Genomic DNA, 26,392 nt, shown 5'->3' with positions numbered 1-26,392 from the left:
TTCCCCTGGATTTGATTAATTCTGGTTATATATTTGGATCGTATGATTGTCGACAACAACATTATGGAGGCAGTGGAAGAGGATGATCATTTAGACCTGGGGTCAGAGGAGGAAGAAAGTGAATTATCAGATAATGAGGTGAGTGCTAATGTTGACTAGCGTTAGCAACGTTAGCCTGCTGGCTGTGTAAGGAGTTTTTGAGTTAAACATAATTGTGTCTTTATAGTAAATACCGACCCTGACAACCCCCAGCAGTTCAAAGTTATACAAATATATAAAGTACAGCCAATACTTATTTTAATTTTCTACTTTACTTTCCTTCATTTTAGCTTCAAGATGCGTTCGCAAAAGGATTACTTAAACCTGGACTTAATTTTGTGGCAGATGAGCCTAAAAAGTTCCACAATAATGTGGTAAGTATTAATCCATCGAAAAACATAATTTGTTATCGTCCATTAATGTTTAGTGTTATGCTAGCCCTGAAACATGACTGCCGCTAGTGTTATGCATGCCCATGACGCTGGGGAAACTTCAGCTGAAAGGTTATGTTCAGACATCAACACTGTTCAGTCAATCTAGATGGCATACCATTTAATCATTCACTTATTTGTTGAAATCCAGGAGGGTTTGAAACAGTGCCTTGCAGACTTCCGTAAAAGCCTTCCATGGGTGGAGAGGTTGGACCTGACTAACCAACCTACTGAAGACATAGTTGCCAAGGCAGAGGGGAAGCTCCCCAATGCAAGCAGTGCAGAAGTTAATGCAGAGGATGATTTTCAGAGGGAGATGTTCTTGTGAGTAACCATAAGCTAGTGTATCGTGTGGTTAAACTTAAAGCACACATTTTCTACTCAAATGACTGGCCATGGGGTCTATTTGTAGAATGGGGTCTTGTCGTCCAGATTCCCCATCTGTCCCCAGCAGCCCTCATAGAGCAGAGCCCATAAGCATATCGCTACTTAATCTATTTTTGCGTTCAAAATGTGCTTTGGTTATCCCACCGTAGTCTGCTAAACAGGTCATGTGGGACAGCTCATGTGGGACAACCAAGGTATGGATGCGTGTTTAATGACAACTAATAACGGATTCATGATAAAAAAATAATCACTTGACTTTTCACTTGACCACAAAAGCTAACTAAATATGCTCATGGTTTCTGCTCTCTGCTATGAGGGCTGCTGGTGAGTGGGGACTGATGAGGAAACTGGACGACAGGGGCAATTCTGCAAATAAACCCCATGGCCAGTCATTTGGGATCAATATAAGTAGGAATATTAGCCTATATGTTATTTAGTCTGGAGTCTGCTGGACATGTCTAGTTCACATTGTGAGCTTGTAGATCAGCTATTTTTGTAGAACGTTTTAGTGGGACTCTAGTCTAGTGGGATTCATGTGGTTAATGCATATACTGTATATTCCATAGCTACCGCCAGGCCCAGGCTTCCGTTCTACAGGCATTGCCCCTTCTAAATAAGCTGAAAATAGCCACAAAGAGGCCAGAGGATTACTTTGCAGAGATGGCAAAGACAGACCAGCACATGCAAAAGGTATCATGCATGCCTCTGTATTTTCAAATCACTAGTCATGGTTAAACTGAATTTATTGGTTGGTTTGCATGATTTTGTGTTGCAATATTTTTTGAAACTTGAATACAGCACTCTTCATTACCGTTATAGGATCTATGAATCCATATTCTACACAAATAGAGGACACATGTATGCCAATGAATATAATGTATTTTGTTCGTCTGTCCAGATCAGGAAAAAGCTGATTGCAAAACAGGCAATATTGGAGAAGTCTGAGAAGGCCAAGAAGATACGAGAACAAAGAAAGTACGGCAAGAAGGTTAGTGTCTCGTTTACTTCTGTCTTTTGTTTTACTGTGTATACACTCACTGTAGACAATAAAGTCACAAGAAATATCTATAGAGCGTGATATATAGACCATTAGCCAAATTCCAACTGACTGAATAGCCAGTACAGATCGTGTCCAGGGACCACAGTCTCTCCATGACTGTAGACTAGTACCTGGGGTTAACTGTTTGTGCCCCTCTTGGTGGCGCGTTAAAGATCACTGGGACACCTGAGGGCTCAGGCCATGTCTGTTTGGAGATGGTCCAGAATTGTAAACGTGCTGCACAAAATTCTAACTTATTTATCCACTTTCTATGAGATAATATCTTGATGACAATTGTCAAAGATATAAAATAAAATAAAAAGTAGCTAGACCACACTCTTGCATCGCATTCAATATGTTTGAAATATAAATAATGAAAATAGCCGATCTACAGCTTGTATATTTTCACAATTCATCGTACGACAAGGGGCTCACAGGAAAAAAGACTTTGGAACCACTGTACTAGAATCGAAATCTGAGCCAGGGCTTGCGTCTGTGAGCAGTTGTCACCCTTATAGATAAAAAAGAAAGTACTTGCTTCCCTGGATTTCCCCATGTGATTTCTCTTCTTATACATGCATATTGCATAACCAAATATAACTAGGGTTCTCTTAAAAAAATACGAATAATTACGAAGGAATTAATGCAAGACTGTTGTACAGTAAAGTTGTCTTTGATACATGTGAGTAAATGGAATGTTTACTTTACAATAGGTACAAGTGGAAGTGATCCAGAAGAGACAGAAGGAGAAGAAGGCAATGATGAATAATGTAAAGAAGTACCAGAAAGGTGGGTTGTTGCGCTTTACTTATGTCTTCACTAATAATCAGCCGTAAGGGCCGATTCATACTCTTATTTTGCCGCTGTTTCGGCACTGTAGTGCCGAAATGATTTCGGCTCGTCAGAAATTTTCAGTAGCATCGAAGAGCCGACTTTAGTACGGTACCCGCTCCCCGAACCTCAAATGACGTCGCATTGTAGGCTCTACAGCGCCAAACCGACTTTTATTCGGCTCTAAAATAGGAGTATGAATCGGCCCTAATAGTGCCACAAACTTTGTCCAAAGTGCTTTTTAGATGGCGAGCATCAGATTTGTCATGTTATGAGTGCAGATCTTTATTTTCATTATGAGCAACACCATTATTTTGTCCTTTTTAGGAACAGGCAACTTATAAATGGTCGACTCATTCAGTATGTCAAAGGTTCTGGCATGTGGATTCGGCTAATTTCGGTGTACACATCAGTTACTGTACATCAGTCCCTATGTCCCACGAAAATTGTTGACTTAACCACTTGAACCCTCGTGTCACTATTCTGTGGCTAACATTTGTCAAATAGCAGATCTACAAGCTCATGTTTGTAGATCTCAAAAATAGGAGGGGGCCTAATATAGAGCCCATGGAAATCCGGTCAACTAAGACAAGTGTGGGGGTTAAGTGGTTAACCTCCCACAGAATCGAGATGAAAATGTGGAATAGTACAACAGCTTTCTGGTATTCCAGAAATACCTTGCAGGATTGTTTACACCATTTGTTAATTTCAATTGAAATATGAAAATGTACACCTATGATTTCTGTTCCTCCTAGGAATGACTGATAAACTAGATTTCTTGGATGGAGATGGGAAGGCAGCAACAGGATCTAAACAGGGCCCCAAGAAAGCACAAGACAAGTTGAACAAGAAGGGGTATGTTATTGCGCTGTAGCTGTGCAGTGTCCTCAACATTAAGCTGTGTATTTTTCACTGTATTACTTATGTTTAATTACAATAAAATCAACAAACTAAATCAACAGACCCAACTCTAAGAGAAAATTCAAGGATGAGAAGTTTGGCTTCGGCGGCAAGAAGAGTGGAAAGAAGTGGAACACCAAGGAAAGCTACAATGATGTGTCTCGGTTCCGTGCCAAGGTGGCTCATGGGAGGGAAGGGCCGAAAGGCAAATACGCTAACAAGAATGTAAGTTTCAAACACGAATGGCCACTGCATTGTATCATCTGATGAAAACTGTCATAACCTGACTTGAGAAAACGGTAAACTGACGGTAAACTTTCTATTTTCAGAAGCGACCGGGCAAGGCTGTGCGCAACAACATGAAAGGTCGCAAATAAAAACTGGATTTAATGCTGCCAATAGAGGACTGGTCAATAGGATGGATATGGATCTTGCTCTATATTGTATATCTGCACCCCTTCATTAAAATTCAAGAGACATCAGAGGGATTGGGAGTTTACAGTATGTCTTCTGTTTGGGTCTTTGTGTTGTGTTCAGGATGACTTTACCATAATATTTTAAAAAAATTGTTTTTGTGGAGCTCTTTCTTTTCCATGGGTACATTGGCAGGGAAATTCATCCATGGACTAAGAGTATAAAACCCATTAATGAAAAGACCTGAGGCTGATTCTACAAATGCCTTCTAAATCTGTTGTAGTTTAATTATTATTTTCCCCCTTCAAAATACCAGATGTACAACCTTGCAGCGTGGCACGAAGTGATGCAGTTTCTATTTTTGAATAGCCAATGCAAAATCTAAAATGACAGATGCTTTCCCGACTTTAATGGGTTAAATAGATTTTCTTTTTTTAATTCAAAATATTAATCTTGAGTCCATGTACATTGTTTATTGTTGGAATAGCTGTATGACAAGGTTGGTTTAAAATCACTTTGATTTCATTATTGAGCAAACATTAATGTAAACACTTATTTTTTGTCTGATGCTTTCGAATGTGATTTTATATCCCAGTGATCTCCTTGACATTCTTTCTAGTGTGATTTGTAAAATATAACAGCTGCCAGTTTTACCCTTTCAGTGTCATTATTTGTTAGTGTCTTATAAACCTAAAGAATATGTCTCCTCTGCAAAACATTTTAAAGTTTATCTTGTGTTGATACTACATCTTCTTTTGATAAATAAATATGAAAAAAGATATTTGTTGTGCCTATATTCAGATAAACATGAAACTTGATTTATGTAGGCCTATATCAAAGAAGGAACATTGCACATCTTATTACAATAGAATACATGAAATTACACTGGAAAGGAAATATGCCTATGGCTAAGTTAGAATGGACTGATTTAGCTGTTGTATGAGGTATCACATTCATCATTCCTTTTCATTATGTTCAACTGAGGTTCTGGGTCTGTTCTTTGAGGCGCCAGGCTGCGTCCATGTATTTGGTGACCTCCGAGTTGTGTCTGGGGAAGTTCAGTCTCCTGTCACTGCGGTCTGACACGATCTGCATGGGTGGAAATGCACAATCAACATTGGAAAATGATAATACATTGTTCCAATGTATTATCAATCATGTATAGGGTGGCTATGGAATATTATATTGTATTTTCCTGGATCTATTCATATTGGTAGCATACATTTGCAGTGCTCCCTAGTACTACAAAATGAGATGTATTAGAATGTATTATAAATATTATTTAATGAAAATTATACTAGCTAGTATCATTTGAAACATCATTTGGAGATCTTACTTTGACTAAATAAGGTATCTATCCAGAACTTTCAAATCAAATCAAATATAATTGGCGAAGTTAGCCGAATCTGTCGGACCTCTTGGTACCACAGCACCTTAAAACAAGGCTTCAGACCTCTCAAAACAAACTGGTCAGGCTCCTACTTGGCCTCACCCCCCGAACCCACCTCACCCCTGCCCACTTTGACAGGCAGGTTTCTTTTCCCTTTTTACCTCCTTTATGATGAATTCCTGTTCTGTTCTTTGGCTTTATAGAAGTGTATTTGTACGTCTCTAAATGTTTTGATGAATTGAACAAGGTGGACCCTCTTGTAAACAAGTGTGATGCTTATTGGGTCGTCCACTCACAGTTAACAGTCTTTGTATTGAGTTGTGCTTGAAATGTACGTAGCCTACTGTAATTCTGCAAACTGTTAATAAATATTTCAATCAATTGTAATTTGTGGCCAGGTGGAGTTGAGCCTCAGGAGCCACCATAGGGAAAGTCCACTTCCTCATTGACAATCAGGTGACTATTTAAAAGCCCTGTCATCTGCCAAACTTGGTGAACGCTGCAGAGGGTCTAGACCTGGGTCTGCTGCTGGGATTTTATTTATACTAGTGCCAGGGTGAGTAACATGTCTCAAGACAGTTTTAATCAGGTTTCATTCTGTATCTAAATGTAGCTGTTACCATTCAGGTCTATGTTAATTCATTATGAATCTAAACATATCTGTCATCATTCAGGTTGATAATTCATGTGCCCTAGCTGGCTAGCTGTGCTGACCTCTTTCATGTGGCAGGAGGGAATGTGTGAGCACACATGGACATTTCAAGGTATACAATAAAACAATTTGTTACAATTATTTTGTTTATATATATTGTGTAGCCTACTAAATGTATGTTGTTCCCACTCCTTTAGATCTAGCCACTGCTGCTTTGTTTATGTTAATTTTGTATTTGATTATTTGAGCCATTTATTTTACTGTGTGAATTAATTGGAAGTTTTGTCTTTTGTTTGCATCCCCCCAATGCTGAGTGTATTGCCCGTCCAGAGTCAGGGAGCCAAGTGGTGTAGCTGACCTACTGAACGGGTTCACAATAGGTCTCACTGTAGTCCACCTCTTAGGTGGTTATAGTGGTGTAGCCTATTCTGTAGCTTAGCTTTCCCCTAAAAGTGGTTGTTGGCCACTGGCCGCTGACTCTGTTTTGTAAGCTTTATATTGTAGTCTTTGATCTTTACCTCTGTTTTATTTATCTTGTGGTAGATTGGTAGTAGGCATATAGCAAACTGGTTCCTACGAGCTGTGACTGCAATGTGTGATTTTAATTGGTTCATAAATTCAGTATTTTTGCCAGTATTTGACTTTGTAGTTTAACAGTCTGTGTTCCTCTAATAAATGTATTTGGAGGAAGTTCAGTTAGAGTATTCACCTATTCCTTGATACCTCAAGGTGGCGTAGTCGTACAATTTGAATGTCTAAGCACCTTACACAATCAATCAATCCGGGGGGCGCCTCCGGTGAAAGCCGGAATTAGGCCTACTCTCCACGTAAACGATGGGAAAACTGTCTTTCAGTCACAAACGGGATTAAAATACTTCTTTATTACGGACTAATACATTGCACAAGCACCCCGTACTAGGCCTCGATAACAGTTGGGACATGGGTAAGCACCTTTATATTTAGCATTTGTACGGAGCTCTAATGGGGCAGCTGGTGTCGTTATCCCCCTCAGGGGGAAATGAACACTAGACTTGTAGATTGAAACGGTAAAATAATACTAGATGTTGGCAGTAGGAGGCTAGGAAATGCTATGTGCACATTATATTTTGATTCTTCCTATTCTAATAATGTAATACTGATTTGTGCTTTCATGTAGGCCTATGGCAGACACAACATGATGATGAGGAGAGAAGAGGCACAGAGAGAGGCTACAGAAGCGTAAAGGTAGGATCAGGAGGTGTGTGTGTGTGTGTGTGTGTGTGTCCGTCCAAAATGTTGTCTTAACACTTTGAAAATGTGATCCTTTTAGTCCTTGTATGTAGACATTGTTTATATACCTTTATTGAAAGGATAAGCCCCTTGAGATGTCGCATCTCATTTTAGAGGGGGTCCTCAACACAGATACATTGTGCAATACAACAATACAACCATACACACAGACAGGACAAAACAAACAAGACAGAACAAAAGCTCTCCCAAAGATAGCTCCCACCCCACTGTTTCAACCCTAAATAGCAGAGTTGGGGTGGGGAAAAAAAATAATAATAATATATACCCTTTGCAATAAGACCATGTTATTAGGCAAAAACCAAAACGAAAGCAAACAAGCAGTTCCAGCATGCATAATGTGATAATAATGAGCAGCAGCATCGAGCCAGCAGGGAACACATATGAAGGTACATACAGATCGGTCGGTATGTTAAATTTATGGAAGACAAGGACAACTGCCAGTATGTTAGTTTAGAAGCATGAGCACGGCGTTAGAAGGTGTGTGAAAATTGATTCCTTAAATACGTTGAGGGAAGTGATTGATCTGAGTGGACTTGGTAGGTCATTCCAATCAGATGGAGCTTTATATTTGAAGGCACGGCGCCCACTTAACTTTTTTATCCTTGTGGGGACTGTAAAGTAGGGATGGTCCGTGTGTCTTAAATTATAGTGTGGTGTGTATGGGACAAGAAATTGTTTTAGGTACTGTGGATAAGGAAAGAAAGTACATTTAAAAATAAATTGTAGCCAATGTGAGTGTCTTCGTGATTTAGGTGATAGCCAGTTTAAAGACTCATACATGGAGCAATGGTGAGTTCTATATGGGCATCTCAGTATGAATCTACATAGGTTATTATAGGTGACATTGAGGGGGTAGAGGTTTGTATCAGTGGTGTTCTGATATATGACATCCGCATAGTCTATTATGGGTAGTAGCAGCTGTGAAATTATTCTTTTTCTAATCTGAAGGGTAAAACTATTGATGGATCGATGTAGAGTTTTCAAACTGAAATTTATTTTCTGAACAATAGAGTTAATATGATTCTTAAAGGAGAGTTGAGGATCCAGCCAGAGTCCTAGGTACTTAAACTCCTTGTTCAATGAATAAATGTTTTGTTATGCTACCGACATTCTTACCAGTGGTGTAGATATCCATCCTATCTCCTGACTCTCTGTCTGTGGGTGGGTGTATTTCTTAGTAGGCTCCAGGTAAGCCCTATGGATGGCTTCAATGAAGGCAGCTGGAAATCGGATGTTTTTATAATCAGTTTAATACTCCTGGCTTTCCCAGAACACAGATTTTATTTGGGTTACTGATACAATTTAGTATCATTTTACATTTGTAACCTAACCTTGACTATTACATTTAAAATTGTCATCAACATAATGTGATAAATAAAATATCTTTCATTAGGCTAACTAACTTTCCTTGACCTGGAGGAAAATATAGCATGAATGATAGCTTACGGTCTTCCTCTGTGAGTTCTTGTGTTTTTCTTGACATGGGCTTGTCTGTAATGGCATGCACTGAAACACAGACATACACACACCACAACATTGAGAATCTCCTTGAAAACAATGTTCATTCCTGAATATAGTACACACAAATTATTGTACAAACTTATTAGGCTGTTATTGAAGTAATATGAATCATTTTTTGACACTTCTGGAGTGAAGAAAGAACAGAGTGCAATCACTTACATTTCTTGTACGGATTGATGCTAAACTGTGTGTAGAGCTTCTGACATCTTTGCTCTTTCCGGATCGTTTCGGCATGAATTGCATTTTGGTGGACAATATCCAGCGCAGCTTTTCCTCCCTTAGCTCCTGCCATTCTAGTATAGGTTTAATTTGAATAAAAGCAAAGTCAGTCTTGAAGGGTGCAACTCTTCCTCACCTACCTGTTACTTGGCAACAGTAAACATTGCCAAGCCCTGCAATTATATGAGTCATCCACAAGATGGCAGAGTACACTTACATTTGGTCATGTAGTTCTGATTGCAGATTGCTTAACAAAGGTAAGACATCTTGTACTGCAAAGTGGATGGAATTCAGTTAAGTAATAGTAAATGGTGTCTTTATAGAGTGCCTTTATCCAAGTCACTTTACATAGATTGTGCATTACCCATTCACACACACATCCATATTCATACACCGATGGCGGAAGAAACCATGCAAGAAACCAACCTGCTCCTCGAGAGCAATTAGGAGTTCAGCATCTTGCTCAAGGACACTTTACACCAACTCTCGGGGAGCCCGGGATCGAACTGGGAACCTCGTGTTTCCCTTCCAGCCACTCTACCCCTGAGGGTTTGCCCGTTTTTAAATGATTATTATTTTGTATCATAAGTTAATTGCGGATTCAGCATGATGGCAACGGCTTGGAATGTTTTTTATTTTATATTATAAACCTAATACAAATGTATACCCAGCGCATTCAATTTACATTACAGTACAAAGTTGCCTGCAGCTGAATGGCCTTTGCCAGCAGAGACTGAAAATCATAAAATATATATATACAGTATACCCTTTAACCTCAGTATTTTCTAACTCTGCAAATTCCATAGCTGGATACTTTTGTCAAAACTGTACATAATCACCTTCTTTCTGGCCAAGGGCATAGCCTACCAAACCATATGAGAATACTTGGAATAACTAGTGTTCTTGGGCAGTGGGTCAGAACCCAAGAATTATTCATGCTTCTTTCTCACAGTTTGTCCTCATAAGTTTAAAGAGCCCTATAATTTCAAAAATAATAACCCAGCAATGGCTCACTGACATTGCTTTATTTTCTTTAATAGAATCTCACTGGCACTGCTACATTTGATTTCAAATAAACGATCCTTGTATATATTTTTCAATTCAGAAGAAAAAAATAATTTCAGCATGCCCCAACTGCATAAAAGTGGTGATCCCTAGAATATGGTGAATTGAATACTTTTATTGTTTGTCGCATATGTCTGTTCAAGATTTCCTTTCACTCTCTCCACTTGGAGTGTTTTTTTTGTCTTGGGTTATAGCAAAAATGTCTCCCCCTCTTTTTTTCACGGTTTGCAAACATGTGTGTGCGTAAGTTTTCAAGTATACATTTTCTTGATTTATGAAGTTAGTGGCTATGAACCTTTGACAGTAATGGGAGAGACATAGTGAGTGGTGACAGCCCAGGGTGTGGAAACCATTCATGTTCCACAACTTCCACATTGTGCTTGAATAGCCCTGCTATCTGTGGAAACCTCTGACCTGTGCTTTGTCTGCCTCTCAGCCACTCAGACTGACACAGAGACGGTAGCACTCATATCATAGACTCAGGCATGTGCCAAAGTGTGAGCACACTTACACACAGGCATGTTGGACACAGACACAACATTATACACACACACGCGCACACTAGTACTTTCACATCTTGTAAATGGCAGGTTAGGCTGGGTGACTCCTGTGGGAGTGCTGATATATTTTCAAGGCTGCGATGACAATCTCAACCGGCCTCGATCTGACTCCCAGCCATTTGTCTCCTCACATCAGATTCTCTTATTCCATTTGCTTCTCATTCCCCCCCCCCCCCCCCCGGCGCCCCGTCTACATGCTGTCCCATCTGGTCTTTCTGGAAGTAATCATCTTGTTTCCACTTTTTTGTATGATTGTGGTGGGTGTGAATGTACGGTCCTTGTGTGTTTATTGCGTGTCTGCGCGTGTGTCACTGAAGCCCACGGCTTAATAGAGGTTGAGATGTTTGGCTCATTAAGGTGCTGCCTCATATAACCTGATTCAAGCTATTGGCCCAGTATGAAAGTTTTAATGGAAATAAATAAATCTAAATGTACTGGGGCTGTTGTTCCTCTCTCGAAGAGTCATATGGGGTGGCGCAAAAGCACAGAAACTCTGCATGTACTCACGAAACAATTCCATTGGATCGTGAAAGTGTCGCTCACGGTGACATCCCCAACCCCTTCTGTTGGAAGTTGACAAAGTTATTCTGTGTGTGTGTGCACGCGTGTTTTCTGCATGATTTGCAAGTGTTTTTACGCGATGCGCCACATGCACACATTTATGTATTCTGTTTAGTGTGTGTAAAAGAAAGTGGACTGTATATGCAGGGCTTGTCACACTGCACATGTCATGGTGTCTAACCATGTTAACATCAGGAGGAAAGCCGTTATGTTCCTCTGGCTGTAAATCCTCACAGGGCAGTTTGTGGGTTTTATACAAACTAAGTCGGGTTATCCACATGTCACAAAGTGTTGTAAGCTGTGGATTTTATCAAGCACAATGCAGGGGGGGATAACCTTTTGCATTCTCTGCTTTCTCCTACAAAAATAACTAACTAGGAAGGGGGATTGTACTAAAACCCAAAGGGTTATTTTATCTTAGAAAATTACAAGATTAACCTGTAAAGAGTTAATTTTCAGACTTCCAGTGTTCAAAGAACCGCCACGGATTATTCTGTGTATTTAATGTGTAACTGCAAAAAGTATCAGATACTTGTATGATCGCATGGGAGTCTTTTGTGTTGCCTTTGTAACCGTTATTATTAGTAGGTCTAATCATGTGACCTCAGAAGATGACTTTAAACAAGATTTCCTTTTATTTTACCATAAATATCTGCACGGCAACTGTTCTTTTTTGTAGAAATGATTTGTATTATAACATGTACACATCTTCTCCTTTTGTGTTAAACACCCATGCTGATATTGAACTTCCTTCCTGCTGCACGGTTTGTCAAAGTGGGCTGCTTGTGTGGACAATTCCAACTCGTCACTCCTTACATGTCACTAATTTCCTTCTCATTGGCGTGTGCAGGCCAACTGCAGCATGTCACAGCAAAGGCCACCTTTTAATTAATTGAGTTCCTTCAAAGCCTGCTAATTAATGCGCCATGTAATTAATAATTCAGCATTTCTTTCTCCCTATTGCGCCACATTAAACAAACAAGAGGTGGAATTCTTTCCGCATGTCCAGTCCACCTAATTCATTAACATTATGTATAATGAGGTAATGAATGCTACTGATATTTACGTGACACACATTGTAATATCAACTGAGTCTTAAATCGCTTAAAATGTTAAGTGAAGGATGGATGGAGTTGTATTGCATTCTGGAGTCATAAAATGTATGTTTATACTATTACTGTAGCCTATCTACTGTACTATATATTTAGATTAAAGCTGAGCCTATATGGCTTGTTGCTATATCTTACAACTCATCAAATCTAACTAAATTAAATATTGTTATATTAATTATATTGAGTGAATGTAAAACATAATTTCAATTATTACTTTAAATATTAGTTCAGTCTAAGCTCCGTCTAAAGTACTCTAAGGATATTGTCATCTCAAGACATCTCACCGTGAGAAAGTGGTTTAGTGGTTTGGCATTGGAGCCCCCCCGTATCTGTTCTGTCTGAGATCAGCGCTCAACCAGAACACCAATCTGGAGGCAGATAGTACATGAGTCCGCCCCTCTCAGCCCTTTGTCTCCAAACATACTGTGATAATATTTTATCTCACCCCCCCCCCCCCCCCCCCCCCCCCTTTCGCCCCTGAAAAACAGAAGGAACTGTGAGTGTTTACCAATCTGATTAGGCTTTTTCATTCTCTTCACTGTACAGCCCAATGCTTGCAGAAGCAAGACACATTAATGCAGGTATACACAAATACAGTAAGCATGTGCATGGATGGACACTCAGTCACTCACTCTGTTCTACGGTACTTTTTTAGATATTCACATACTGAAGACAACAGGTGATGTACAGTAGAGAGACACACGCGCACACACACACACACACACACACACACACACACACACACACACACACACACACTGTACATCTTACACTGTTCCCCCCACACACACACACACACACACACACTGTACACACCTTAGTTTGTTTTGATGGTGCCATACATGTCTGGGAGCCAATGGAGGTGTCCCAGTCATGGGAAAGATGTTTTCCCATCAGATGGTTGCATCGTGTCACCATCGCTCTACTACCTAATCTCCCTGTTTTGTCTCAGTGAAGGAGACTTTCTAACTGTATGTAGAACACTGCACAGATTAGGACAGACCTAGCTGTAGATGGATATGCCACCATGTGAAGGAGGCCTACTAAAACATACTGTATCTAAACAGAAAACTCTACATTGTGTCCACTGTTAGTGTATAGCATTTGAGCTGTCATGCATGCACAAAGATCAGGGAAGGACTTTCTACACTGGACATGAAGAAACGGGTCCATCAACAAACGGCAACATGGGCTTTGTACAAAAGGCTGCCCATTGCTCCAACAGTTTATCCTCAGATTTCTCTCATGTGTCCGTTCACCACACACACCCAAAGTGGTAGATACTGTCCTCATTCAAGTCTAAGTAAAACGTGTGTCCTGTGCTCTAATCAACACCACTGGGTGAAGTGGAGAAGTCAGTACTATATATAGACCAGTCCATATACAGTCCTTAATTTTAACTCTCACTAACGGGCTTTGTTCAGACTGCAGGCAGATCTGATTTGTTTCTCAAATCCACACACAAGTGGTCAAATCAGATTTCTCAACATATCTGCAGTGGTTGCTGTGTAATGACTAGCTATGAGTCAGTGATGGAAAGTAACTAAGTACTTTAATTTCCAATTTCCAATACTTTTACTTCTACTCTACTAAAATGTTTACTTTTATTTACTCCACTATAATTCTTTTAAAACTTTAGTTACTTTGGAGATTTAAATTTTGATTAGAAAACATACATTAACCACTACAACCAATATACATTTCGGCCATTTGAAAATAGCAGATCTACAAGCTTGGCTATTTTCAAAAGATTTTGTACACATTTTTAACTTGTGAAATGGGACATTCTGCAATATAAGTATAGCCTACTTTTATGTTTAGTACTTTAAATACATTTTGATGACGATACTTTTGTACTTTTACTTGAGTACATTTTTAATACGGGACATTGCAGTGTTTATACTTTTACTTAAGTAAAACATTTGAGTACTTTTTCCACCACTGGTATGAGTAGTGATCTATCATACAATTCAGCCTAGGTTGGTGGTTCCCAAAGTGGGGTCCGGGGACCCCCAGGGGTCCTTGAGGGAGTTCCAGGGGGTCCCCAGCTAAATGATAGTTTGGAACCAAATGGACCCTTATGGGTCTAACTCTGAGAAAATGGAACCAAATGGTTAAATTAATGTTGATTTTACAATTGGGGGTCCCAGAGATAGAAATGCCATTAAATTGGTGTCCGTATACTAATGCATGCCAAACTGGGTGTCCTTGAAATTAAAATGGTTGAGAATCACTGCATGGGGTCCCTGGCGTATATTTTCAAATGCGGGTCCGCAGGCTAATTTATGTCAATTTGGGGGTTAAGATTTATTCTCATCTTCCTATTTTCATGAGAAGAAATGGGAAATGCAGTTGCCAATGCTGGGAGCAAATCATGATTTTCACACAATTTGAAGCAACTGAGAAAGAATGATCTGAAATAAGAATAATGAAGTGTCAAATCATGAGTGAAGAATACTTCTAAGACTATTGCCTCCATTCCATCAGTGTTTGGTGTTCTCAGAATTCTGGGCACCAGCCCATTTCACCCTATTAGCCCACATCCACATCCCCTCATATCTCTGAAAGGATCTTGACACTGCGCTGCCATGGAGTTTAGATAATCTTGTCAAACCAGGATGCAGCGGTCATGCACCAGTCCAGTGAAAACTCTGTTTCATAATGCTGTATACAGGGATAGCATTTTTCTCTAGGTCTGATAATCTAATTTGTCCTCCGCTAGCCTGTCTCTATTTGCATTTGTAGCCTAGAGTGAGTCTGTCTCACTCAAGAGTTTTTCTCCGCTTCATGCTGCTAGCATGAGCAAATTATTAGCTCAACTTCAGCCAAGTAAAGCTGGCGAGACAGGACACCCCCAGGTGTACGTGTGTGTGTGTGTGCATGCTTGCGTGTGTGCATAATATTGTGCAAAGCATAATGTGTGTGAAACTGTATGTGCAAGCATGTGCCTGGTGTGTGTGTCTGCATATTGATGATAAACACTTCAAACATTTGCAGAATAAATAATGGTGGCACTCTCTTCCCCTGTGTATCAGTTATAACACGGCTAAGTTGGTGTGTGTGTGTGTGCACGCGTGTTTGCGCACATTTGTATGTGCGCTTGCGTGTCTGTGTGAAAGGGGGGACTCGAGGCTAGGCAAACACAACACCATCCACAATCTGTACATATACACTAGAACTCATTAATGCTGCCCTAGAATAATGATTCTTCCATTCTTATCCCAACTCCAGATGTGCCCCCTCTTTCTCGTGTGTGTGTGTGCACCAATCTTACAGTACTGTGAAGGTTATATGCAGACGGAGAGGAATGGTTGAATAGAACAAGAAGAAGAAGATTGGAACAAGTCAAGGAACATTTGAGCCTGTTTAAGTCTCATATCAGCGAGTGAAAATTATTTCATGCATAATATCTGTCCTTTAATGTGTTTGGAAAAACCTACCTGAGTTCAGATCTTTTACTAGCAGATATACAAGCTCCCTGACCGTGCAATTAAGTGTATATACCGGTAAATCAGGCTTAACCGGGTGGGCAAAGCATTCACAACTTGGCAACCGTCAATTTACCTTTTAGTATTGCTCCGGTTGCTATGGAGAGCCTCCGTCCCCACCAGTTATGGGATTTTTAAATCTAGCTCCATTGAGTCTCCATTATCCCATTTTGGACTGCAGATTCTAAAAAGCCTTCTAAATCCTGACCTTACTTACTCTTACTCATCCCATGGCCTAGGGGGCCGTAGGGGTGTCATGGTGGATGCTTGGGCAGTTGGGGATCTCCAGTGCTCTCGGTCCTCAGCTGTGCATAGCAGGGTCTGGAAGCTGCAGCCAGTCCATTCCTTGATGTTGTCCATCCAGGACGTTCTCTGTCTGCCTCTTCTCCGCTTCCCCTCTACTGTCCCCTGTAAAGGATGGTCTTTGACAGCTAGTGAGGTATGCCTTGTGACATGACCAGGCCAGTTTACGACGCTTTACTGTTGAGAGTAGATGCTCCTGTTCTCCAGCATGGGTGGTGACTGTCTGTCTAACGTAGTCGTTTGACCGGTGTCCTTTATATGATATGTGTAGCATCCTTCTGTAGCACTTGTTCTCAAAGGCCTGTATTCTGCGCTCGGTGTCCTGTCCGCTGTGAGTGTCCAGCTCTCACAACCATACAGTAGGGTGGAGAGTACAAGTGACTTGTACAGCCTAACCTTCACTGGGAAGCTGATGGTGTTGCTTCTCCAGACTCTGGCCAATCTTGTTATGGCTGATGTCGCTATGCCGATTCTTTTTTTTAAATCTCCTTTTCACGAAAGACCCAATAAGGTATTTGAAGTCCTATATTTATATAGCAGTTTTTTTTGTAATTTTTGAATACTGTACAGAATCCCAAAAGGGGTTCCCGCCCAGAATGGGTTAAAACAGGATTTTTAAAGCCTTGTATCTCTAAAGCTTCGAGCGCTGTCCATGGTGAGCTGTCGCGTATCCCGACGATCGTAAATCATTTGTGACTGTCTCGCATCGCTCCAGACATGTAACCGTTTCTGACGAGAGCTAAGGGATATGAGCTTACGGCTAACTATCAGTGTGCTCACAACAACAGCCCCCACCTCACTGATAACCCGGAAATTAAACAAGGATCGTAGAATGAGAGCGGACGGCTGGCACAGGTTAGGTGTGCTTATGCTACCACCTAGCGGGCATCGAAAGATGAGGAAGAGGAGAATCTTTGCTCGTCCCACATTTTCCAAGTGCATGGATTCAAACTCGCAACCTTGTAGTCACAAGTACAACTCTGTTCAGGTTGCCGCTGTTCTCGCCCAGTGAACTTCATACGTCACTGGTTAGCATCATTAACCCTTGCTGACTGTGGGTTAATGACACTAACACTACACAAGTGTCCGTGGCTCATGTCTTCTGAATGGGAGATCATTGGTTGAGAGAGACGGGGTTATCGCTCATGTCAAATTCCTGGCCAAAGTGGCCACTTTGTTTGGAAAAGGGATCTGGCTTTTTCATGGCTTGACATTCAAGACATTCCTCCCTCAGGTGAGGTCATGAAAGTGGAACAAGACAGAAGTTAGCGTTACTATAATTTTATAAACCGTTCAAAATTGCATTTTCTGTTTAGTTTTACTTGCCACCTTTTCTAATTGAGTTACATGGAAGTTTTATTTAATCTGGCTTTCATGCTTCAATTCTTGAAATTTTCTGGCTGGAGATGAGAGGTTTTCATCTGACAGCAGTGTGATATGTGACACAGAAAGTGAAGAGGGCCACTTCATCAATCCTGCCATGGACTCTGTGAAAGACGCTTGACCAGCCATGACAAGCAGACATGATCTATGTCTGTGTGTCAACCCATCATTTAGGAAATTTAAAACGAGTACTGCACAGTTTGGCAAGTGTTTGTTAAGCCCTGGGGTCTATTGATCATCAATGAATGATTGTCAGTACATTTGTCTACTACTGACATATATGTGCACTCATATAATTCATAACATTACATATATCTAGAAAAATGTGCTCCTCGCCTCAGTCTTGTCCTAGTGGAAATGTGCATGCAATTTATCACAGCATTTGGACGCTGCGTTCGTGATTTGAAGCATTTTGTTCAAAATGAGCCACATCAGATCTGTCTTGATCACATGATATTAACTATAAATTGCAGTGAATCTATATTCTGAAATCAAATGTAAGTGAAAAGTCATCCATATCAGAATATAATGAATGTTGTGCTTCTGTAAACGGTTAGAATCAGAGGAGATCTGGAAAGTGCAGGAAGGCGAGGACGAGTAGATGCAGGTGCATCCAAGCGATGTATTTTCGTTCTGTTACAATGATGATTAGTATTGATGTTACAGTTAGTGTACTGTAGATTCAACAACACCACTCTATATTTATGACATAAAATGTCCCATAATTGTTTGAAAGAGGATTTTGCCTTGTTAAACGTTTCTGCTTGGCATAGTTGTCTTCCCATTGAGTAGCCTAATCACTAATCTTCTTCAAGTTATCTGGAAGACGGAAGTCCTCTCTCTCTCTTTCTGTCTGTCTCTCCTGTAGACGAGCCAGCTATATGTCAAATCTGTCAACATCTACCACTTTACCCCAAAGCGACAAAAGAGGGATCAGGTTTCCACCATGGTGTTGTGTTGACTAGCAGTCAGTTGATGCATGTCACCTGAAGGGGCTGAGATGGTGGAGAGCGGGGATTCGGGAACAGGCATTTTAAATTATGTTTTACTATGGTACAATGTTTGTGCTTATTAGGCTGGCTATCAACAAAGCATTTATACAAAAATTACATTTGTCATATACTAAAAAGGCTTGTGAAGTTTGGTTTGTCCCAAAAAGTGGTACCAAATTACATTACAGTCATGTTGGATTAGAGGCAATCTGCACATATTATACTGTAGGTCAGTGGTTCCCAAACCTTTTTTCAGGGGACCTATTTTTTTAAGATGAAAAACCAGGGGGCCCAATTCCCAATATTACACACACAAGGCATATATATGGGAAATATGCAAAAAAGAATACAATGCATTGCATGCTTCCAAATTGCATTTACTTTAAAGTTTGCATTTGTATGAAAAGAAATGTGTGAATTGAACACAATTCAATCATTAATCACAGTTATTGCGGCTGAAGGTCGCAGTTATCTATGGAATAGATGTGCATTTCCCGTCAGTGTGTTGGTCAGGAACGTGACATCATCATGGATGGAGCACGCAACATCACGTGACATCATCAGGGATGGAGATCCCTGATGTCACGGATGCGTGCATGCGACCTCGCCCTAAGCCTTAAGCTTCTCGCCCTCAGGCCTCTTACTGGTTTGTATGGTAATTAATCGTAAAAGTATCGTGATCGTGAACTCAATTTCAGAAATATCAAGCAAAAATAGCGAAAACAAATAAGAAAGAAAACAATTTGTGTATTTCAATCGGACTGTTTACTGATAAAAGTGTCTGTTAAGTGAAGGATGGGAACCATATTACGTCTTTGATTTTGTTGTGTCTGGGGAAGATCAAATAGAGATCAATGTTCTTATTAAGTCCAAACAGACAGGCAGAGAGAGAATTCTTAAAACATCAGCATTCTGAGTCCTTTGACTTTCAGGCCAAGGGTACCGGTATATAGCCTATTGGTCGTAAGGAATCTGTAGAATCATTTAAACTTGGATGTATCACTCCAGAAAGACCAGCTTAATAGAAGGATTTATCAAATGTTTTATTCTTTAAAGACATTGCTATTTTTAAACTGGATGAAAAACTACAAATGTATTGACTTTACTTCACACATAATGATGTAGTTATAGTTCAGACTTTAGCAGGAATTGCATTTTTTAATTCATTTTTATAATAAATGTTATAATAATATAATTATTTATTTGGGGGGGTGATATTCTAGAGGGCAGTGGTATTTAGTGCCTTGGAGTTCTGAATATATTTAGGTTTTCAGTCCAACACAACAGCAGGTAAAGTAATTAACTGGAGAAATCACTTGCAGTGTGAGTTTGGAGTCAAAAGTGGAATATACACCTTGAATACCATGGCCATACCATGAAATGTAATTAGCTTTGGAAGGTTAAGTAATTCAGATGAAAAGGAAAATAAACTGTTTGCACAAGCTTTTAGTCCAATTCTGTTCCCAGTTTTAAGCAGCCAATCGATACAAGTAAACCGATTGCATTCTCAATGTGTGGATTGATTGATTGATTGTTTATTTATTTTCATGTCATGCACACCTTGTGCCCAACCCTCATGGGTTTATAAGACACCATTTCACATTTGCAATTACAGCATGTTTTACAATACATAATTTATGCATTTTATAGCATGTTTACATTACACAATTCATTATATTACACCTCAGATGTATACAGAGTACTCTGTCTTCTTTCCCAAGCTTGACAAATAAAATCTGCTACAACGAAAGTCCCTTTGGCAAAACATATCTCCATTTTTACATAGTCATTTAAATCTAGGAAATCCCCACATATAGAAGACATCTTATTAATCAAAATATCCCTTAAGTCATCGTACTTAGAGCAGTAAAACAGAAAGTGAACTTCGTTTTCAATTTCATCTAGATCACAGAACAGACAATATCTCTCATCTTCAGGGGTGGCATTAAACCTGCCAGTCTCCAGTGCTAATGGTAATGTTCCTGACCTTATTTGAGCACAAAGAGAACGTTGCCTTTTGTTTAAATTATACTTCACATAAGGTTCTACCGTGTATATGTCCTTTATAAGGCAGTAGGTTCGCAACTTAGGTTTGTACCATAGGTCCCTACACCAGTTTTCTTTGTACCTGGAGAACATTGTATTTCTAATTTGTTGGACATTACATTGTAATCTATTTTGAAAAATAAAAAATAAATCATTTGAATAAAGTAAACTTCTCAGTTCATTTGTCCAGGGGTGACCACCTCTAAGATCCCAGTTAAAGATCTTTTTGGTGAGTCTCTCCTCAGACATCTTCACCAGTCTATTCCATAGCCGTATCATTTCGCATTTGTGTCTGATGCTTGGAGGTTCCCATCCCATATCCCCGTTAATTGCTAGCAATGGAGTCCGTTTATGGACTCCCAGAAAGGATCTAATAGCTCTATGGTGCACGTTGTTACAGCTCGCATATTCTCGGCAACCCCAAACACCAGAAGCATAGTCAGACACCGGACATACGCCTGATTCGTAAAGTTGTGTGTAAGCTTTGAATCCTAAACGTCCACAGTGTTTCACTTTGTTCATGACAGAGCCTAGTGCCCTGCCCGCTGACTGAGCTAGGATATTGACAGCATCATTAAATGTCATGTGCTCATCTAAGGTCAATCCAAGATACTTGTACTGATCAGTATAAGACAACCCTATTGACCCCAAATTAAACACAACTGAACTTCTGTGTAACTTCTGTGTGGAGTGTATTCCAACTGGTCATGTTCCATCTCTTTTGAGGAAAGCAAGATGAATTGAAGGAGAGTCTTGCTTGACTTGCAGCCGCCATGTGGGTCAAACATCACTCTCCTCCTGTCATCTTCACACCAGGTGGCCAGATTGATGTGATCTCTCATAGTGACACTCGCAGGCACTGTGCACTGTGCACCTCAAGATGTCAGAACAGCTTAGGAAAAGCAAACACTCACATCTACATTCTAATCAGCCCCTAAAGACCATGTTTGAAAGTGTTGTCTGAGACTGAAGTAATTAGGCTCATGTTTGTTGTTATACTGTGTGTGTGTGTGTGTGTGTGTGTGTGTGTGTGTAATCAGGATAGAAGAGTGGCATTATGTTGGTTAAGCTTTCCTAATGCTCTCCCACAGCGGTTAAAAATCTGACTGGCATTTTCCAGCGCAGCATGGGAAAGCATGCACAGAGTACACACACACACACACACACACACACACACACCTGGGGGCCTTCATATAGGCTTTACAGCCAACAACCCATCATCACACCTTTTACCTGGCTCGACAGTCCATCCTTTTACAGCACTACCATTACATTGTGTGTGGTAGCACGCACGTCCATGTGCTTGTACTTGTTTATTGGTGTTTCTTTGTTAATGTGTCATAAAATGACGACGTGGCGGAGTACTAGGTAAAGTGGGGCATGTATGTAGCCAACACATACAGCACACAGTGCACACACACAATGATGGAAAGAGTCAGATCAAGGCAACAAGCCATAGAATTGCTGAATGGCAGCAGTTTATGAAGCTCCATAAAGTGGTGTTATACGCTTGTCATTAAGTCCCCCTGTTCAACAGGTGTACTTTACGATGTCTCAGTGAGAGGATATAGGGAGAAAACGGGAGCAAGTGAGAGTGAGGAGAAAAAGAACAGGAAAAATAGTATAATTATGTTCGAGAGAGAGAGAGAGAGAGAGAGGCCTGACAGTTTGGGATAAAGACGAATAGTTAGATGAATGCATGTGTTCTCTATTTTTCTCTATCTATCACTCCATACCAGCCATTTTTTGGTGACCTTGTTACTCCTACAATGCATGCACACACACACACACACACACACACACACACACACACACACACACAGATTTAGTGGCCTCTTTTGTCCAGGTATGTATTCTGCTTGTTGGCCTCTTAAGACAGATAAGCGTAAGAAACAAGTTGAGTGTGTGCGTAAGTGTTGACGTGTGTGGTATGTCAGAGACAGCACTTGTCAGTATGCAGTCACTGTGGGGTCTTGAAGAGGATTGTGTTCAGACTGGCTTATACCAAATCCTGAATTAAACTTAGTTGTGTGCTGGTGTCAGGCACCAGATACGGCAGACACGGCTTTGTGCGACCCGCCGCGCAACCAAGTATAAATCAGACATAGAATTACAGCTGGGAAGCGCCGACACAACACAGAAGCATCAGATGCTCTGTTCTATTCTGCACAACCAGATTATCACACATACTTATACACACATCTCACTCACTGTGTTAGTGGTTTATATTTGGTTGCATACAGCGTTGTGCAACAAAAAGAACAGCTCTACATGCTCACAACATGCAGAGTTGCACTATTTTCTGTGTGCACAGTGACACACAACTATTATAAATCAGGCTTCATATACACCATGTACCATTACTTCCATCCATCCATTCCCATTCCAGGTCTCAAAAATACATCTTTATTAAAATGATTTCAAATAGTCAAAGTAGTAAAGATGATTTAGCTTTCCATAAAACTGCAACAGTAGACATATTCAGTTTATTCACATAGGCAAGAGAAATGAACGACTGCTTGCATTCTTTTCACCAATTCAAAATGTATTCAGCTACTTTGAGGTCTATTCCAAAACAATATGTATCAATTTAAAGGAAGAAAAAATGGCTGAAGTTTAGTTTACCAAATGCACAGTACACATGTCAGGTTTTTCAGTTGGTGGCTGTCTCATTTTGGAATAACACTGCTTTTTCTATTTTTTACCTCGTATTCCCACAGGTTGAATGAACTATTCTAGTTTGTAGACAAATTGTTGAGCTCTTTTGCAGTTTACAGAGTCCCCAAAGACAGACAAATAAATGTTACCCCAGCAGCTGAGAAAACGCTTCAGTGCTTTGGCGGACTCCACAGAAGAGGTCCCAAATATTAACAGGAAGTGGGGAGGCCATCAAAAAGGTCTATGTATACTGTACAGTATCAAGGTCCTACAGAAATAAAAACAACAAGGAATGGCCAACTCCTGGTACCTGGCATAAAATAGAGGAATGTAAACAACTGAAGGCAAAGATGTTGAGGACCAAATCACCCAGGCTCCTAGAGCGGGTTCAAAGAGAAGGGCATACAAGTGAAGAAGAGTGCCAGAAGCCCTCTTGTCACTTCTGACACTCTTCTTCAATTGTAGAGGACCTGGCAGATCAAGCAGAGCAAGGGGAGAACACACAGTATGGCAGCCCCCTAGTAGTCAGTTGTTCGTTCAGACACATGGAAAACAACTACTGTGGCCAGATGTAATTTCCTGGGGTCTAGTAGGACAGGACTATAGTAAATAATTATAAAGAAATCGCCATAATCTGTAAAAAAGATATATATTTAGCCACAGTTCAAATGTCCCCGCCCCCCTGTATGGCTAAAATCGCTAAAACTAAAGAAAGCAACAAATGAAAAAGATTTAACACTCATATTTTACTTTCTCTAATAACAACCTAAAGCATGAACCTTGGTTGAAAAAACCCAAAGTCGTCTTAAACAATAAGCATAGCATAGGTCTCCCTGTCTCTCCAGTATTTCAGTAAATACATTTTCAGGTCATCATACCAATTTCATGTAATCAGGAGAGAAAACTCCTGCAGCATAAACAAGTGAAATTGGAAGTGTTGGGGGGGAAAAGCAGGTACAATTGGAACTGGAACACATGAGCCACGACCCAGGCCAACCCAGTCATTTATGACCCGCCGTGGAATCATTGCCACCCACAACCATGAGAAGTTTATATTTATGTTATTTCAGCTAAGCTGTGTGTGCTAATAACACAACCTGGTGTCGAACATTGCACAAGTCAATGTGTGTGCTAGTGCTATGGATATTCTATCCAAAGCGCCACCCCACTCACAAAACAGTCCTTTATAAATTTGCAGGTGTGTGTAAAAGGCAAATTAAGTCAAAAGTCTAGGCAGCAGATAGAGTAATCATGAGAAAAAAATTTAATCTCTGTTTTATTTCATTTTTATACACAAACGCATTTTGGGAAAGTGAAAAACTGGCTTCTTCAGTGTCTGCATATGCTAATGGTGGTCAATGCCCATGTTCAGCTCAATTGCTCAACCCACTGAGGAGAAAAATGAGAACAGACTGACTGACAGAGGTTTTCAGGATTATTGAATCTCTCTCTCTCTCTCTCTCGCTCTCGCTCTCTCATTCTCTCCCCCTTCCCTCTCCATTTGCCACAATCGCTCTTTCTCGCTCTCTAGTTAGTAGTTCTCATTATTCATGAGTATTGTGAGGTCGAACAGAAATACAAACGCATATCTACTATTTGTTGTGAATACAGTCTTGTCATGGCTTTGTTCCTCATGGACAAATAGACTAATAAAACAGTCTTCTCTGGGGTGTCTGTGAGCGAGGTTCCCCCAGGAGATCAAATCCCCTGTAATGAGAGTAGCCCAGGAGGAGCATTAAACACCTCCACAAAACCACATCGCACAAGATAAGGGAGCCACGTTTGTGTCCGTGGTGCAAAGGGAAATTTCATTATCGCACATTACGGTATACATCTTTTGACAACCCATTGTTACAATTTACAGTTATAGATGTTGTGTACTGCTGAGGGTTCTTGTGCCCAAGGTGAAAAGTTCAATCATGAATTTGTCTACAACTTTCATTGAGTTGTAGACAATTAGAAATGAAGAAATAAACTACATTAACATGCCTCATTGCCATAAATACAGACAGAAATCCTGTCACCAGGGAACCATTTCTCCTGCTCACCCTCACTGTGTCCTAATTTATCCCAGATGGATCACCATTCATTCCCTGCCGAATAGTGTGATCCACTCCAACATGACAGCTGTTGGACATGGGAGACACTCCTCAGTAGCCAGTCACACGCACGCACACACATGCACACACACTCTCACACACACACACACACACACACACACACAATCTGTACATGTTTGTACAGTATAGTGAGTGAATGAGCGGGTGTTTGTGTGTGAGTGATTGAGAGAGATGTTGCTACTCTTTATAGACGGGGTCTATCTGTTTGTGTGTACGAAAAAAAAGACTTGCACTCTAAGTCATTTTTTTGTGGAATGTAAAATGTGTGTGTGATTGTTCATATGCGCTTGGTTATATGTATGTATACAGTACGTGTGTGTGTACACACACACACACACACACACGCAGGCAGGCATAGAAAATGTGTGTGAATAATCAAACACATTTTACATTCCATTAGAAATCACACACAAACAGACACCCTCTATAAAGAGCGGCGACAGCTCTCTCAATCACCCTCCATCACTCCCTCACTCGCTCACACACCCATACATACACCCATACATACACAAATATACAGCACACATATTCACACGCACACACGTCACACACACACACGGCACACTGTGCTCTGATGTGTTTCTTTTCCCAGTGCAGTGTGATTAGTTGTTTGGGTTATATTTGGACTAAATGGCAGTAGGTGGTGAAACAACATGACGCATCGTTAATGTACCAGCTTCATTAATTACAGTCATTATACCTGCACCCTCACCAGTCAGATACACACACGCACGCATGCACGCACGCACACACCCTCTGCATCCAGCTGTGTCAACAGGTGCATTCATTTAGTTGTGCTGAAACATTAGTGTCATGCAGGAGGGAGGCTACACATATAGTAATGATTTTGTGTTCACGTGATGTGGTGTGCGTGTGCGACTGTGCGTGTAGTGTGTAGGAACACATTCTACCTTTGTAGGATATAGTCTCAGATACGCAACCAACAACTGTGCCCTCATGAATCATTGCCACTGACACATGGTACTATTTT

General features: G+C 40.4%; 2 protein-coding genes across 2 annotated transcripts in view; one reads left to right on the top strand and one right to left on the bottom strand.

Moving 5' to 3' along the window:
* The window catches only part of ebna1bp2 (EBNA1 binding protein 2), a 4,886-nt gene extending 64 nt beyond the window's left edge, over positions 1 to 4,822 (top strand). Inside the window, exons 1-9 of the mRNA XM_080769415.1 lie at positions 1 to 138; positions 330 to 413; positions 622 to 794; positions 1,424 to 1,547; positions 1,756 to 1,845; positions 2,610 to 2,685; positions 3,483 to 3,582; positions 3,690 to 3,852; positions 3,957 to 4,822. The exon at positions 1 to 138 is cut by the window's left edge and continues 64 nt beyond it. Coding sequence (XP_080625541.1) covers positions 43 to 138; positions 330 to 413; positions 622 to 794; positions 1,424 to 1,547; positions 1,756 to 1,845; positions 2,610 to 2,685; positions 3,483 to 3,582; positions 3,690 to 3,852; positions 3,957 to 4,004 — 954 coding nt within the window. The 5' untranslated portion in view covers positions 1 to 42 and the 3' untranslated portion in view covers positions 4,005 to 4,822. The remainder of the gene's footprint in view (positions 139 to 329; positions 414 to 621; positions 795 to 1,423; positions 1,548 to 1,755; positions 1,846 to 2,609; positions 2,686 to 3,482; positions 3,583 to 3,689; positions 3,853 to 3,956) is intronic.
* A 194-nt stretch (positions 4,823 to 5,016) lies between these two features.
* cfap144 (cilia and flagella associated protein 144) lies at positions 5,017 to 9,186 on the bottom strand (the record flags this gene model as incomplete). The annotated part of the gene is made up of 4 exons (XM_080771166.1): positions 5,017 to 5,130; positions 8,490 to 8,593; positions 8,820 to 8,879; positions 9,054 to 9,186. 4 exons carry the CDS (start codon positions 9,184 to 9,186, stop codon positions 5,017 to 5,019), a joined length of 411 nt encoding a protein of 136 aa, XP_080627292.1.
* Between the last annotated feature and the right edge of the window lie 17,206 nt (positions 9,187 to 26,392).

This window comes from Protomyctophum bolini (assembly GCF_963924005.1).
Source record: "Protomyctophum bolini genome assembly, chromosome: 8".
NCBI classification, from domain to species: domain Eukaryota; kingdom Metazoa; phylum Chordata; class Actinopteri; order Myctophiformes; family Myctophidae; genus Protomyctophum; species Protomyctophum bolini.
This window is presented reverse-complemented; position numbering and strand designations above follow the sequence as displayed.